General features: G+C 44.3%; 1 protein-coding gene, 1 long non-coding RNA gene and 1 other non-coding gene across 5 annotated transcripts in view; all 3 read left to right on the top strand.

The window, feature by feature from the left end:
- The first annotated feature begins 332 nt into the window (after positions 1-332).
- LOC107545462 (uncharacterized) lies at positions 333-7634 on the top strand. 3 transcript variants are annotated; one of them, XR_001604028.2, is made up of 5 exons: positions 333-797; positions 932-1072; positions 3728-3898; positions 6111-6166; positions 7368-7634. It is a non-coding gene; the product is annotated as an uncharacterized LOC107545462 (long non-coding RNA). The 3 variants fall into 3 exon arrangements; XR_001604027.2 differs by having other exon boundaries at positions 333-1072; XR_015714283.1 differs by lacking the exons at positions 6111-6166; positions 7368-7634 and adding an exon at positions 4563-5438 and having other exon boundaries at positions 333-1072.
- Positions 7635-8605: 971 nt separating this feature from the next.
- Positions 8606-15942, top strand: part of RAB11FIP3 (RAB11 family interacting protein 3) — a 91528-nt gene continuing 84191 nt past the window's right edge. The window contains exon 1 of the mRNA XM_087815756.1: positions 8606-9202. Coding sequence (XP_087671882.1) covers positions 8606-9202 — 597 coding nt within the window. The remainder of the gene's footprint in view (positions 9203-15942) is intronic.
- Positions 13792-13896, top strand: LOC148093575 (U6 spliceosomal RNA). The gene has a single exon (XR_015714336.1). It is a non-coding gene; the product is annotated as a U6 spliceosomal RNA (small nuclear RNA).

Here is a 15942-nt window from a genome sequence, read left to right as displayed (position 1 = left end):
ATCGTTGGCCTACACACCGAAGGGTCTCAGGTTTAATTCCCTGTCAAAAGCATGTGCCTGGGTTTCGGGTTCAATCTCCAGCAGGGCACCTGCGGGGGCAACTGGTCGATGTGTCTCTCTCACGTTGATGTTTCTCTCTCTCTCCCCCTCCCTCCTTCCCACTCTCTCTGAAAATCAACGGAAGAATATCCTCAGGAGAGGATTGCCAAAAAGAAAAAAAAGGAATTGACCAATGAATTCATAAGTGGAACAACAAATCGATGTTTCTCTCAAATCAATAAATTAAAAAAAGACCAATTTGTAGCCCAGTAAGCCAATAACGTGTGTGTGTGTGTGTGTGTGTACAACTCCTTTTCAGTGACTGGATGAATCTCAGGTCCCCGTCTCAGGTGAAACCGAAAGGCCACTTGGGAGATGGCAGAGGTAGCCTAAGTCTGATGATCTCCACGTGCTTCCCATTTATATCCTGGGAGCAGGACTCTGCCTGACTCAGCTCTTCTGTGTTAGGGACCGCGGTGGAGAACGGATCCTTCTTTGGACTTTCGTTTTTCTTGCTCATGTTAATGGAACCCTGGAGTGAAACAGGCCCCATGAGGCATTGCTGCTTTCCTGTTTAACACTGGATTCTGGTTTAGGTCTCTGGAATTAGACCCCAGGTCACCTTGTTAGCAGGCAGAGGTTTATAGGACTCTTTAGTCTTTATTTACTGGTTATCTCTTGCATTGTTTTCTCAGGTGACAAACATAATCAGCGTGGACTTCACTAATTGAACTCTTAGAGGATAACATTATGTCCAGGTTTGGGAAATTTTTGGAGTACCTCATGACATCCGTTTGTCAGAGTATCTCGATAAGACATTACCTGGCAGGTGTCTGTTGAAGAAGGAACGAGAAATACGCAGAATTAACTTTTAACTTTTCCATCATCACAGGTAATTTGGACAATTTTTACACAATGGGATGAGAATGATGCAGATTAGATCACCTCTGTGGAAAATGTGACCGGATGCTAAAAAAAGGAAGTTCTAAATCCATATACAAACTTCTTACTGCCCTCAGGGCCGTTCCCCCAGGTATGATTTTGGTTGCAGGGGAGGTGTGGTGGGTGCAGAATGTGGGCTACAAAGTGGGCTATGAAGCACTCCGGGCACAGTGGGGATTAGAGATGCCAGCAACTTCCGAGTGAAATGGCAAAATAGGAAAATCATCTAAACTTTGATTGAATCTGAAGGAATTATATTGTGCCTTTCAAACTCATATTTTATTTTTACTCTAAGAAATGTACTTTACTAAATTTGAAGGTGAAAAAAATCCTATCCCGCTGAATAAAATATCAGTAAACACGAGTGTGGATCTGTGCTCTCAACTGCTGGAGGCTACAGGGGGAGAGTGTGATCTAGATCTAAAATTGACTTCTCTTTACAAAATGTTAATTTTGTTTCCAAAATTGGAAATTAAAAATATTTGGCTGGTGCCCGGCCAGGGTGGCTCAGGTGGTTGAGCCTTGTCTGTGCACTGAAATGTTGCCAGTTCGATCCCCAGTGGGTGGATGTTTCTCTTTCACATCTATGTTTCTCTCTCCCCCTCCCTTCTTCTCTTTAAGCACGTCCTTAGAGTGGATTAGTGAGGATTAAAGTATATATAAATTTGGCTGGCAGTCTTTGTTTATAGCTTGATTGAAATATAATTGACATACAATAAACTGTACTTATGTAAAGCATATAATTCTTTTCATCTTTTTTAAAAATCCTCACCTGATGTTATTTTTTTCATTGCTTTTCAGAGAGAGTAGAAGCAGGGAGGAGAGAGAAACATTGATGTGAGAGAGACACACCCATTTTTTCTCTGCCACACGTGCCCGACCGGGGCCGGGGATTGAGCCTGCAAACAAGGTACGTGCCCTTGGCTGGAATCGAACCCAGGACCCTTCAGTCTGCAGGCTTACACTAACCACTGAGCCAAACCTGCTAGGGCTGTAAAGTGTGTAACTGATGAATTCTGACATATGTCTGTACCTGTGCAGCCATCACAACAATCACAATAAGGAACATATCCACCACCTGCAAAACATTTCCTCCATTCCCTTGGTAATATACCCCCCACCCCCCTTACCCTTACCCTCAGGTGACAGTGGGGAAGAAGTGGTGAGCTATCCAGGATGACAGCTCAGGTCCTGGGAGGGCAAGACCAGCCAGAAGGGGGTGGCCATGTAGTAGAAAAAGTTTCATGAGAAGGGGAATCAAGAAATCTGGCTGAGCCCGGCCGGGTGTGGCTCAGCGGTTGAGCGTCAACCTAGGATCCAGGCTATCGGGGTTCGATTCCTGGTCAGGGCACATGTCCGGGGTGCAGGCTCAATCAATGACTCTCTCATCATTGATGTTTCTACCCCCTCTCTCCCTCTCCTTTCCTCTCTCTGAAATCAATAAAGATATATTAAAAAAGAAAAAAAAAAGAAATCTGGCTGAAAGGTGGGAATAGTAGGAAGAGGCGCTGGGCACTCAGCTGGGTCCAGGACCCCTTTTTAGGGGGCCCAGTGCAGGCTGTTCAGTGGCCCTGCTCCTTCCTCACCCTGACCCGTCACCCTGGCACCCCTCTTCTTTCTCTAGAAAAGAGCTCAGTCCCTCTCCTGTTGTGTCCATCTCCAGGGCAACCAAGGCTACCCCTGGCCAGCTGCCCCAAACCACCCTGCGGGAGGCTCCCACATGACCACTGGAGGCTCAGCCCTGAACATGGTGCTCTGGGACACAAGGCTCTCTACAAGCAGCAATGTCCAGCCCCACGTGGCCCTCGGTGCTCATTGAGAGAAGGGCCTGCCACAGACACATCTGGACTTGTCTCTTTGGGAGGGGGACTTCTTCAGATAGCTCCCCAGAACCTGGTCCCCAACTCTCTGATCTGGGTTCCTAATATCAGTTCACTTTTGATACAAATTATTTTCAAATACCACAGTCCGGCAGGTGTGGCTCAGTGGTTGAGCATTGACCTATGAACTAGGAGTTCTAGGTTCGATTCCTGGTCAGGGCACATGTCCGGGTTTCGGACTCATCCCCAGAGGGGGCATGCAGGAGGCAGCCGATCGATGTTTCTCTCTCATCGATGTTTCTATCTCTCTATCCCTCTCTCTTCCTTTCTCTAAAAAAATCAATTAAAAAAAATTACAACAAAATGGCTGATAGAGGTTACCTTACAAATAGGTGGGGAAAGAACAGATAGTCTGGGGAAAACTGGCTCATTAGGTGAGAAAAATAAAATCAGGTCCCTACCTTACATTACATTGAAACAGAAAAACTCCAAATGGATTAAAGACATAGAGTGAACGGGAAAACTATAAATATAGGCAAATATCTTTGAGACTGGGTGATGATTTATTTACTTAATTTTAAAAGTGTTTAATTATGAAATTATTAAAATATGTGGACAAGATTTAATAACAAGAAAAAACAAGACACACCCATGTATTCCCCACTGGTTTCACCAGGTGTTGATCCTTTGCCCTGTTTGCTCCCAATCTGCCTGTCTTGTAAGGAAATAAATCTTATAGGTAGAGCTAAATTTCACCTTTCACCCCTTTCTTCTTCTGTCCCCCTCAATAGAATTCCCATGCTTGTTTTGGTATTTTTACTACAAATAAAGGTGTTTAAAAACAATAGATGTCATTGAGGGTGTGCTTTTAGACTCTGCAAAAATGCTGTTACACAGTTCTGTAACTTCGTTTTCGCTTGTTTTAGAAGTCTGCTCATGTCAAGGTGGCAGATGTGGTTCATTCTGGGAAACGACTGCATAGTGTTCCATTACAATAGGTTACACCTCAGCCATTCAGCAGTCTCTTCACGGAACCATGAAAACCAGTTGCTGCAAGAACATCTCCTTCCTGTCTCCTCATGAACCTGTCCTGGAAGGTACAGAAGTGCAAGTGCTGTATTAGTAATGTGAATCCCTGTACTCTGCTGGGATCAGACTTAACTTTCACTCTGATTGGTGTCAAATGCTATCTTTATTCATTCCTTTGAGTACCAATGGGGTTGGGCATCTTTTTTATGTTTACTGGCCACTTGAGTTTCCTCCTCTGGGGCTGCTTGTTCATATTCATTGCTCACTTTTTTTACTGGGTAGCTGTTCTTTCACTGGTTTTTGAGGACTTCTTTGTGTATTCTGGAAATGAACCCTTGTTCTAAATCTCCTTCCAGTTGCTATGGAGTGAATTGTGTTCCCCAAATCCATTAGTTGAAGCCCTAACCCCCAATTCGATGGTATTTGGAAATGGAGCTTTTGGGAGGTAATTAGGGTTACATGAAGTCATGTGGGTGGGGCCCCAATGATGAAGTTAGTGGCTTTGTAAGAAGAAGTACCCGGTCAGCATGGCTCTGCGGTTGAGCATTGACCTATGACCCAGGAGATCATGTTCATATTCCTGGTCAGGGCACATGCTGAGGTTGCTCGCTCGGTCCCTGGTAAGGGGCATGCAGGAGACAGCAGATCAATGACTCTCTCATCACTGATGTTTCTCTCTCTCTCTCTCTCTCTCTCTCTCTCCCCCTCTTCCTCTCTCTGAAATCAATAAAGACATATATATATTTTTTAATTTAAAAAAAAGAAGAGGAAGAGAGAGAAATGGCTCTCTCTCCCAGGCGAGGATACACCTAGAAGGAAGCCCTCATAAGCCAAGAAAAGAGCTCTTAACAGGAACAGATTTGCTGCCATCTTGATGTTGGACTTCTCAGCTTCCAGAATTATGAAAAATAAATGTCTGTTGTTTAAGCCACCCAGTACACGGTATTTGGTTATAGCAGGCTACGACACCAGTCTATGATGTTTTTTATCAAACGGAAGGCTAATTTGAAAAAATATTATTCTTTACTAAAGTATAATTTACATACAGTAAAATTTACCCCTTTGTGGTGAGCAATTCTGTGAGTTTTGACAAACGCATACAATATAGAACTACCATTACAATCAAGATATAGAATAGTCACAAATTCCCCTCTCTTCCAGGCCCCACTTATCTGATTTTTGTCCCTATACTTTTGGAAGGCTCAAATTTTAACGTATTTAAATCTGAATCATTCATTTCTTTAATGGTTTGTAATTTTTATTCTTGTGTAAGAAATTTTCCTGCTCCAAGGTCGTAAGTATATTTTCCAATGTCTTCTAAAAGTTTCACTTTCCACCTTTATGTCTCTGATTACTCTGTAATTATTTTTGTAACTGATGTGATATAGAGATCTAGTTGTGAGGTTTCTGTATAGATAACTGGCACCAGTTATAGAACAGTCCATCCTCTCCTCAGGATTAGCAAAGCCACCAAGAATAAAACTAATGGGTTGTCTACTCAAAATTAAAGATTTTTGTCTAATCTTCCCAAAAGACAGAGTTCACGAAGGGGTCACAGGCAGGGAGAAGATATATGCAACATCAAAAACTGATGAGGGTTTTTTTTTTGTTTTGTTAATTCTCACTGGAGGATATTTTTTTCCATTGATTTTATAGAGAGTGTAAGGGAGGGAGGGAGGAGGGGAAGAGAAACATCAACATCAATTGGTTGCCTCCTGTAGGAGCCCAGACCTGTGTCTGTGGGGATGGAACCTGAAACCCAGGTAAGTGCCCTTGACCAGGAATCAAACCTGTGACCCTTCAGTGCTGGGGCCTATGCTCTAGTCACTTAGCCACACCGGCCAGGGCTGATAAGGGAGTTTATCTAAAGAAAAATTCAGAGAATCAAATAGAAAAATAAGTGCCTATTTTTCACAACTGGGCGACTCACAGATGTGAAATTCAAGTTGGTCAGTAAGAAACATTAGCATTCCGTGAAGTTCTAATAAGAGAAGATGAGATGCCGCTTTAAATTCATCAGACAAGAAGTCATATGTAATGTTTACTATAATTTTGGTGTATTTCCTCCTGATTTAAAAAAATATATTTGTGATCAAATTGAGCTTTTCCTGTATCCCTCCCCCTCCCACTGTCAGTGGCCAGATCTCATCCAGATGATGGGGAGGCCCTACTTCAACTAAGGTTTCTGACCCACTTTCCCTCCACTCCCCTAGCAGGTCCAACAGGGCTGTGCCACACAGCCAGGAATCTGCTGAGTTATCTCCCTATTTTTCCCCACAGGCCAACGGTCACCAGGAAAGGGATCAGGAGACCCACCTGCTCAGAGAGTTCGAAAGGTAAGTGTTTATCCCAAGTCACTTTCAAAAGAAAACATTCATAGAGGGAGGTTTTCACAGACATTCATCCAGACCCAAAAATCAACAGATGTGAGCTGCACTCAATCCTCTCTTCCTCTTCTGTGTACCTGATACTTGGTTGAATTAAACTGTGAGTAAGAGTGGGCATGGAGTCAGTCAAAATGGCATGAGGGGTTATGTGTATTGAGCTGGCTCATTTAATCTGGAATATTAATCAAAAATGTTCATAAGCCACAAAGGGGATAACCCAGAATTATCACTTTTAAAAAGATACTTTTAAAATTGATTTCAGAGAGGAAGGGAGAGGGAAAGAGAGATAGAAACATCAATGATGAGAGTCACTGATTGGCTGCCTCCTGCACGCCCCCCACTGGGGATCAAGCCCGCAACCCAGGCATGTGCCCTGATCTGGAATCCAACCGTGATCTCCTGGATCACAGGTCAATGCTCAACCACTGAGCCACGCTGGAAGGGCCAGAATTATCACTTTTAATATTTCACATTCAGAGCCTCTTGAATTGGTCCAAGCAGAAAGATGCATGCTCACCATGCTGGGGTTCCATTTTGGCACATCAGCCTGTCAAGGAATGCAGAATTTTTGAGCATTAGCAGAAGGAGGAGAGCCTATTTCCTCAGGATGCAGCTCTGATATATATTTTTTACTTCACCCACATTAACACCCTTATTTAGAAAGCTGACACATCACTATAACTATCTGAAAATTATATTTGTTCAAAGGCATCAGTCTCATTTCAAATTCTTGCCAAAACGAGATAATTTTTTCTTTCTCTCTGAACACAGTACCTTCCTGATGAGAGCACACAGCTCTTAAAAGAAATTGAGAATATAGTTTGTGGATTGGGATTCCTTGCTTTTCTTTTTCCAATGACAATCTCACAAAATCCAGCACCACGTGTCCTGGGATTCTGTCATGGAAGGTGATTCAGTTAATTAACACACTGCTGCTCACTGTACACTAGGAAACAGAGGTTCAGTTTCCTTTGGTTCTTGCCAAAGCTGCTTATGAAACATATCTGGTTTGGGTGCCCACGGGTTTAAAAATACCAGTTCATACATTCCCTTGATACATTTCATTACAGGCTAAATTTGGCAACTCGCTTGGGGCCTGGCAGCTCACCTGCTCCTAACTAGCATGTCTCCCCTTTCATGCCTGCTGCAGTGTGCCCATGCTCCTGTGTCCTCACTGATGAAAGTGACAGCTAGAGAAACAGTTGCCAATTGTCAAAGACAGCCATGGGGCTTAGGAGGCCTGACTGCAGACTGGCGATCAACACTGCACATCCTGTGAATAAACACCTTTTTCATAGGCTTAAAAAAAGATCTCAGTGTTCAACGATGTGTACCTGCCGTTAGAAGTGAGATAAACAGCATTTTTGGGGCTCTCTCACCCTCGGGAAGGGACTGCTCGGGCCAGCCCCTGCCTCTGCCAACCTCTGTGCCCGACGCAGTTAATGCCTGCGACCTCTTCGTGCTACCTGCGTCTGCGGAGGGGCGAGGCTGCGGGAGGAGCCATGCGGGGGCAGCGAGGACAGGTGCGCCCCGAGGCGGTACCAGGCAGGGACTGCGCTCAGTGCTACGCGCACTACCCCAGCCCATTAGGGCGGTGTTCGTTGCTCATCCGTTTGAGAGCGCTTTACACAAGACGACTCAGCCCGTGCGCGACAGGTGTACATTCGGTTTCTCGCTCTCTTCTCGGCGCAGTTTATTCATGCGCACTGCGCGTGGGACGACTGCCCCGCACGCCCGGGCGGTGACATCACGTACGCGTTTGCAGCCTCCAAGCACACAGCCGCTTCCTGAGTCCGAGGGCCGGAGGTCAGGCGGGGGAAGAGGGGGTCCGGCGAAGAACAGAAGGAAAAGCACCCACCCACCAGACTCTGAATGCCACACGCAGCCTCCCAGTCCTGCTGCCCCGCCGCCCGCCTTTTATAGCAAGTCGGCGAAGGGCGGGGCCGAGCAGCGCCGTGGCGTGCTTACGTAAGGCCCGACAGAGGGCGGGGCGAGGGCGGTGGCGTTCGCTTTGGTACCTCGGGCGTCTCATCCCTCCTCCTCACCCTCCTCAGCGTCCTCCTCGGCGTCCTCTCGTTTGGCCTCCTCGGTCCCTCGGTCGCACGCCGCCGCCGGTCATCCTCCGCGCCCTCCCTGCGCCCGCAGCCATGGGCCGTCGCCCGCCGCGCCGGGGGGCCGAGGGCAGCTGAAGCGCGGCGCCACCATGGGCGAGGGCGGAGCAGGGCCCGAGCGACAGCCGGAGCAGCCCGGGAGCCCCGCGCGCGCACGCCCGCGCAGCCGCGGGGATGCCCGCGCCCGCCGCCGCGCCCTGAGCCCCTTTGTCTGCCGCCCGCGCCGCCCGCCTCACTACTGGCCTCGCGGTCCCGCACCGCGGCCCGGGTCGCGTCCATGAAGATGGAGTCGGGCCGGTCGGCCTCCCCCACGGGCGGCCGGGGCCCCGACCCGGAGCCGGGCGGACCCGACTGGCCCGGGGCCGCCCCTACGCCCGCCGACCCCGCCCCGCGCCCGGGGCCCGGCCCGCCGGATCCTGCGGGCTTGAGTGCTGGGCGGACTCTGGGGGCCTCGTACCTGATGCCGAGTCAGGCCTCCTGCTCCGACCCCGACCCCGACCCGCAGCTGACAGAACTCGGCCAGCTTTTTTTCTGGGCTGAAGAGTCAGAGGATTATGGCCCCCAAAGTTGCCCGGAGAGCGCGTCTCTCTGCGCGCAGGATTTTAGCGACAGCCACCACAGGAGGGGCGAGGTGGACGTCTTCCCTTCCTTACCCTCGCCCGCGGTGGGCGAATTGACGCTGGAGGTGGGTCACGGGGACGCGCACCGGCCCTCGGACTTAAGCCAGACCCGCTCCCTCACGAGCGAGCCCGCAGGTTGTATGGAGGACGACCCCCGCCTCAGAGCCGTGTTCGATGCCCTGGACGGCGATGGGGACGGCTTCGTCCGCGTGGAGGACTTCGTCCAGTTCGCCACGGTCTACGGGGCAGAGCAGGTAACTCGGCGGGCGCTCCTGGGCCCGCAGCCTGGGAGCCTGGCCCTGCGCGCCGCCTCCGGGCCGACGCGGTCCGCTGTGGTCGGGAAATGCACGGTTAGGACCAGTGGTCCCTCATGTTTTTATTCACTTATGCCCTTACTTTTGGTTGAGTTTTATTAAAACTCCTTTTCCTCCTTTAAAGAGGTTCTATTCTAGGGAATCTTTCTTTCACTGCACCCCTCTGCCCCCCCTCCGGCGGGACACGAAGTGTCCTTTCCTAAACCGAGAGGAGTTAGTTCCTGGCGTGGGGACCTGCCCCCAGCTGCCTGTTAGAAGTGTCCCTTAAATGACGAAGTGCCAAGCGATTGCCCCAACTGAGGGCCCAGATCTGGCTTGGCTGAAGTAATTCGCTCCTTCAGACCTCAAAGGTCAGGCTGTGCTTGGCTACTTAAGATCATGCTAATAGACACCGTTTTAGCATATGTTTTACGTAGATTCATGTTTTATTGTTCGGGAGACAGTGAAAACTAAAAAATTTCACTTCTGTGCCTCTGTGAAGAAGGAAAGGAACGAAGGGGGGTGGGGGAGGGCTTGGGCATGAGTCGGACGGAGTTTGAATACAAACTTTTAAAAAATATATATTGGCTTTAGAGAGAGAGAAAGGGAGAGAGATAAACGTCAACGTATTGTTCCACTCATTTATGCATTCTTTGGTTGGTTCTTGAACCTGCCCTGACCAGGGATCAGCCCACATCCCTGGTGTATTGGGAGGATCCTCTAAGCAACTGAGCTATCAGTCCAGGGATGGTGAATACAAACTTGAGCAGAACTCCATCAGGGCCACCCCCACTCTTGTAGGAGAGGTGAGACCTGTAGACAGCAATGATGAGAATGCGCAGTGTGGCAGGGTACCATGCAGTCTCCAAGGGCTGCAGCTGCTCTGGGAGAGGGTAGCCCTCTTCCCCTCTCTCTCAGCACTCAGGAAAGTGGTGGTGACAACTACAGGGCTGTGTCTGTTCTGCTAATAACTTGGTGAACAGCAAATAGGTTACTGTTGTTCACTTTTAAATATTTTGCTTAGTAGTAGGAAATCCCCAAAATGCTGACCTTCTAGTTTTTGTATTTTATTGACTTCTCACCACATACAGACATTTGGTGGATGTTCAAGTACATATGCGTGTTTAAGCCAAGATATCTTTAGGAAAAGAGGTAAAATTGACATCCTGATATGTAGGGTATCAGTCATAACATTGAGAACATATATGGCCCTGGCCGGGTGTTCAGTTGGTTGGAGCGGGGTCCACGTTTGCCAAAGTTGTGGGGTTCCATTGGTCAGGACATACACAGGAAGCAACCAATGAATCTATGAATAAGTGGAACAGCAGGTCAGTGTTTCCCTGCCTCCCTCCCTCCCTTCCTCTCTCTCTCTCTTTAAAAGTCAATAAATAAAAAGAAAATTTTTAAAAAGAACCTTTTAAAGGACCCATGGCCCCCACCCCACCCACCGTTTGTCCCTTGAGCCACGAAAATGTGCATTCTTCTGTGGGCATCAGTGTAGTGCTTGTGTTTAGCACTGGGTTGAAAGATATTGCTCAGATGGGTCTTCTATGTCTTAGTCTAATAGGCAGAGAGATAAATGATATAATTTCCTGTATGGTTAGCAGGGATTGTGATTGCTGGTCCAGGTTCTTTTGATACTTTTCTTCCCCCTGGGCCGGAAAGCACCTTGGGCATCTTTGGTTGTTTTTTACTAGTGTGATGTGTCTTCTCTCCAAGCATACCCTTTCTCATTACACCAAAGATGTTTAAAATATACCACATTTGTTCTGTTTTTCTTTTTCACCGTAACCTGGCTTTGATAGAGTGCTTTACAGCTTATATGAGGCTCATTTATGTTTTCACTAGATCATTACCACCTTTCTCTGAGATAGTAGTAGGCAAGCAGGCTTCATCTCACTTTGCAGGTAAGAAATGGAAGCCCAGAAAGTTTAACTCCCAACACCTCACAAATTAAATTATCAGTGCTAGAACAGGGACTAGAACTAGGTCTTTTGGCCTGTAACCTTTAGATGGCTCTCAATTTCTTAGATTTGGTGGCTCAAAATATTCCCACGAAGTTTTATCTTACTGACTTCCATAAAATCCTTTTCATTTGGCAAACACCTTTTGTTGTGACTGTCCTTATTGCCCTTACTGTCCTGGGGAAAACTTTGGGTTGTTATTTGGGGCTGAACTTTCTTATAATCACAAAGTAGAAATGAGTCAAAATTCTTCTCTCTGATAGCTCCTGGTGGAATTTTAAATTTGGTGGTAAGGCTTGGGTTTGGTGGGGATAGACGAGTGTTAGGAGGCCTTTGGCGTTACCCCTTCTGCCTGCTCTCCCACACTGCTCAGGAAGAAGCAGTGTTAGACTTGATCTAAATACCTGGACTTGAGTGAGCTTCCTGGGATAGTGGAGGAGAGCTCCTGTTTTTGGAGTAGTTAATTCACAAGGTAATGAAAAGTTGAATTTTATGTCTGTGTAAGCTTTGCTATCCTTTATTATGATTCAGGCTTGCTTTTCCCAACTCCATTATCAGAATACATTATAGAGGAGCAATGAGAAGAAATATTCTCTGATAATGAAGTAGTTTAGAGAAAAGTGAAGAATTCTATCTCATGATGAATATTTTTAAACTTTTAAATAAAAAACCTTGACCATATGCAAAAGTGGAGAGAAGAGAAGGCTAGCCTAGTGACACCTCCCCACCTCCTACCCCCTAGCCATTGCTCAGTTTCAGCAGTTTTGGTTCATCTGTAAACTCTCTACCCCTGGATTATTTTTGAAGCATATACGTGACATATCATTTCATCCATAAACAATTAAGTATATATCTCTAAAAGATAAGGATTTGTCTTAAAACATTCATGATTTTTTTTTTCTTAAATCTTAGAAACTGTTCAGATAAGCTGGATAACAGCAATAAAGCCCATAAGTTTTTGTACTTTCCACCTTGAGATTTCAAAATGTTGAGTGCACGAGACTCTTAGGCTGATCACATTACTGTCTTCAATGATAACAACTAGATTATCTTGATTATTGCGAAATTTTCAAAGGTAGCATGTTCAGTATCTTTTATGTAATCTGTTTATGAAGAAAGCACTTTAAATTATTTAAGTGCTATAGCTGAAGTTTTAATAGAAGCAGCTCCCATTTATAATACAGATGGCTTTTGTGTTCCTCTTCAGCAATGTCATGGTGTGTTTGGATCTCATTACATCATCTGGTGATAGATCAGGTGTGGTGTAATATAACAGTGTTAGCAGGAACCAGCAGAGGAAAGGAGAAAGAGGACTACAGTGGAGCTTTCTGGTTGAAACAGGAATCGATAGATGCGCCCACACACTAGTTGTGAACTTGGATTAGGTTATTTTTAAAAGCCTTCACATTTCTGAGGATTCATTGACAGGACCCCTTCATACTGAGAAGACTGATGTTTTTGTAGTAACCACTAACTCATTGTAAAGCAGAAATTATAGAGTAAATTCTAAGAGTGTTGTGAGAAAGGATTGGTTTATTTTGGTTTTATTTTTCAAAGGAATTAATTGTAAAGATTACCTTCACATTGTATTACAACACTCACTGAAGCATTTACATTTTGATAGTCACTGATCCTTTCCAGTGAACCCTGCACATGGAAGCACTGAGTGAATGCCCTTCAGTAACCTTGTAGGCATTGTCTGCCCTCTTCAGTACAGTACTTGCATAAGTAGGCTTCTGAAGGAAGTGTTGATGCTCAGGTCTCCCTGCTTTTCATTCCTGCACCTCTATTGGTAGAAGTTGGAAGTCCCTAGGGACCTTTAGCTGCACCTTTTTTTTTCCCTTTTGGCTGCACCTTTTAGTTGCTTCAGTGTCCTTTCCAGTTTCTACTCTAGCATTGAATTTGAGTGTGTGTGAGCATGTCTGTGTGTGTGAGGGAGAGAGAATGAACCTGTATGTGAGAGCGGTGCATGTGGAAGCTTCTGTTTTTTTCTGTGTGTGTACCTCTTAGTCTGTATGTCAGATGGATTGGTAAAAGGAAGATAATGTTTCTTTATGTACTTGGACCACAGGCAGTTTTTTTAGTGTATTAAAAAATGCCATTTTCATACTATACAAATAACACATGCTTATTATTTTAATTTTTTTATTGGTTTATTTTTTAGAGAGAGAGGAAAGGAGAGAGAAAGAGACAAAGGGGAGAGAAAAAAAGATTGATTTGTTGTTCTACTTATATATGCATTTATTGGTTGTTTCTTGTATGTGCCCTGACTATAGATCAGACCCAAAATGTTGGCATATTGGGACTATGCTCTAACCAACTGAGTTATTCAACCAGGTCACATGCTTATTATTTTGAAAAACTGGAAAATACAGAGTGATATAAAATATAAAACAAAAAATGACCAATAATCGCACTATCCTGAGAAAAATACCACTAGCATTTTATTACAGTTCCTTCTGGACTTTTTTGTACCCACACACACACACACAACAATTACGTATAGAAATACACAATTGACATCACATTGGGAGGAGCTAAATTATTTTTATAGATAGATGTCCATTGCTTAAAAAGGTCAAAATAGTGCTCATATCAGCAGCACATATGCTAAAATTGGGAGGAAACAGAAGATTAGAATGTCCCCCGTGCAAGGATGATACGCAAATTCGTGAAGTGTTTCATATTTAAAAAAGTAAAAAGATGAAATAATACCAGTAAGTAATAAGAATCACTGTAATCCCACCATCTAGAGGATAACTAAGTATTTAGTATATAAATTAAAAAAATATAACACTTCATTATACAAATTATACAAAAATTGTATAATTTCCGTATCTGTTGTTTTGAGCCTGCTTTTTTTTTTTTTTTTTTTTTTTTTAAAAAAAGAAATGTTTTTATTGATATCAGAGAGAAGGAAAGAGAGTGAGAAACATCAATGATGAGAAAGTCTTGAGCGGCTGCCTCCTGCACTCCCAGTAAGGGATTGGGCCTGCAACCAGGGCAGGTGCCCTGATGGAATCAAACTGTGACCTCCTGGTTCATGGGTCAACACTCAGCCACTGAGCCACGCCAGCTGGGCTTGAGCCTGCTTTTTGACCAGTTTTTTGAAATGGAAGATCTCTGGTATTAGGTGTATACTTTAAGGGAAGTCTAAGGTTTGGTTGTCCCAGGAAGATTCAGAATTGTTAGAGATTATTCCAGTGTAGGCTCTAACATATAGGAAGAATTTAATTCCATGTAGTCTATACCGAAAAGGGCACCAAGCATATGGATGGCTTCCCTTCCAACCAGTTATTTTGTTTGAATTCTGGCAATAGGGTCTAAACATTAGTTACAATTGAAATATCAGACAAGGGTTTAGGCATCCACTGATGCCTTTAGGGCACTGTTATGTGGCCCTTAAAAGTGATAATTATTAATTCTCCAATGTAATTTAGATTAGCGCTTCTAATAGAAGTGAAGAGAGCAGTATGCTAAATTGTGTGTATACCACCATTATAACTATTTAAAAATTATCCATGTGGAAAAAGTCTTGAGAGAAATATTAAAAATTATTTTTAGTTGTTTGAGAGAGAGTGTGTGTGTTTTGGGGGGATTTACTTGTAGGAGGGGACTGTATAGTGGGAGTGGGGTTTGGTTTTATTTGAGGTATTGGCCAAATTTTCTGTTACTTTACTGATTTTATTTTAATTATTTTGAAAAGTAGTGCCTATACAACACATCACAAATTTCAAACAGTATAAAAAGGAATCTAGTAAAAGATTTCATTATAGTTTTTAGAAATAAAAAAATGTAAATAAACCCTAAAGATAAAATTTGTACAGGTTTTACTTTGATTCAGTTTAAGTTTTAGATCAATATACAAAATATATCTAAAGAAACTCAGATTTTTCGTAAATTGGAGACCTTTATAGAACATTGAATTAACATGTTCAGATGCTTATTGAAGATGGACTGTTAATTTTTATTGATACTTGGATAAGTGTATATTAGAAAATGCCTATAATTCTTGAAGTTGGGCAGCCAGATGGGCATTGTGCTTTCATCAATATCTAATAAATAACTAAGTAATTCCTGGTTGAAAAGAATTGCATTTGCCCTGTAATTTTCAAAAGTTCTTGAGACTAGTGGAATAGGATAAATGGATTCAGTATCATGGTTAGGGAAGAAAGTAAATTTTTTCAGTAGGTACAGTTTTATTTTTCTGTCCAAATATTTCATGCTTGTTGTAGGCAAGTTGGTATTGCTCTGGTTACAACTGTGTTCTTATGCCTTTTATGTTTCGAAACCAGAGCTAACATTGAGCCAAGGTCCTGTCTATGCTGCTGAAACAGGTGCCTTGGCTCCCTGTCTATAAGCCTCTCGCTGGGCAAGCTGAGCCTTGGGCCAGTAACAGCAGGCCTTGAGTGGGTGCTGTGCCCTTTTCTGCAGGGACATTGTGGACATGATATCATGGATGGATGCTCCAAAATATGAGGCACACTGAAGGGCCAAGTAACATTTTAGCATTATTAGCTGTAAATAGAGGAAGCACTATTACTGTATATTATTTTAAGCCCTTTTTGCACACATCATCTATATGTTGATAACTTAAAACTCTTGCTATTTCTAAAATTCGTAGCTGTTTTCTTGAAATCTTAGTTATTTTTCTAAAGACCCATGTCTTCAGTAGGATTTAAGGATACACAGCTCCTCCAATTCTACTTTGTTGAATGATCTATTTTACTTTTTCTT

Source organism: Miniopterus natalensis, chromosome 3, assembly GCF_054644295.1.
Source record: "Miniopterus natalensis isolate mMinNat1 chromosome 3, mMinNat1.hap1, whole genome shotgun sequence".
Classification (NCBI taxonomy): domain Eukaryota; kingdom Metazoa; phylum Chordata; class Mammalia; order Chiroptera; family Miniopteridae; genus Miniopterus; species Miniopterus natalensis.
This window is presented reverse-complemented; position numbering and strand designations above follow the sequence as displayed.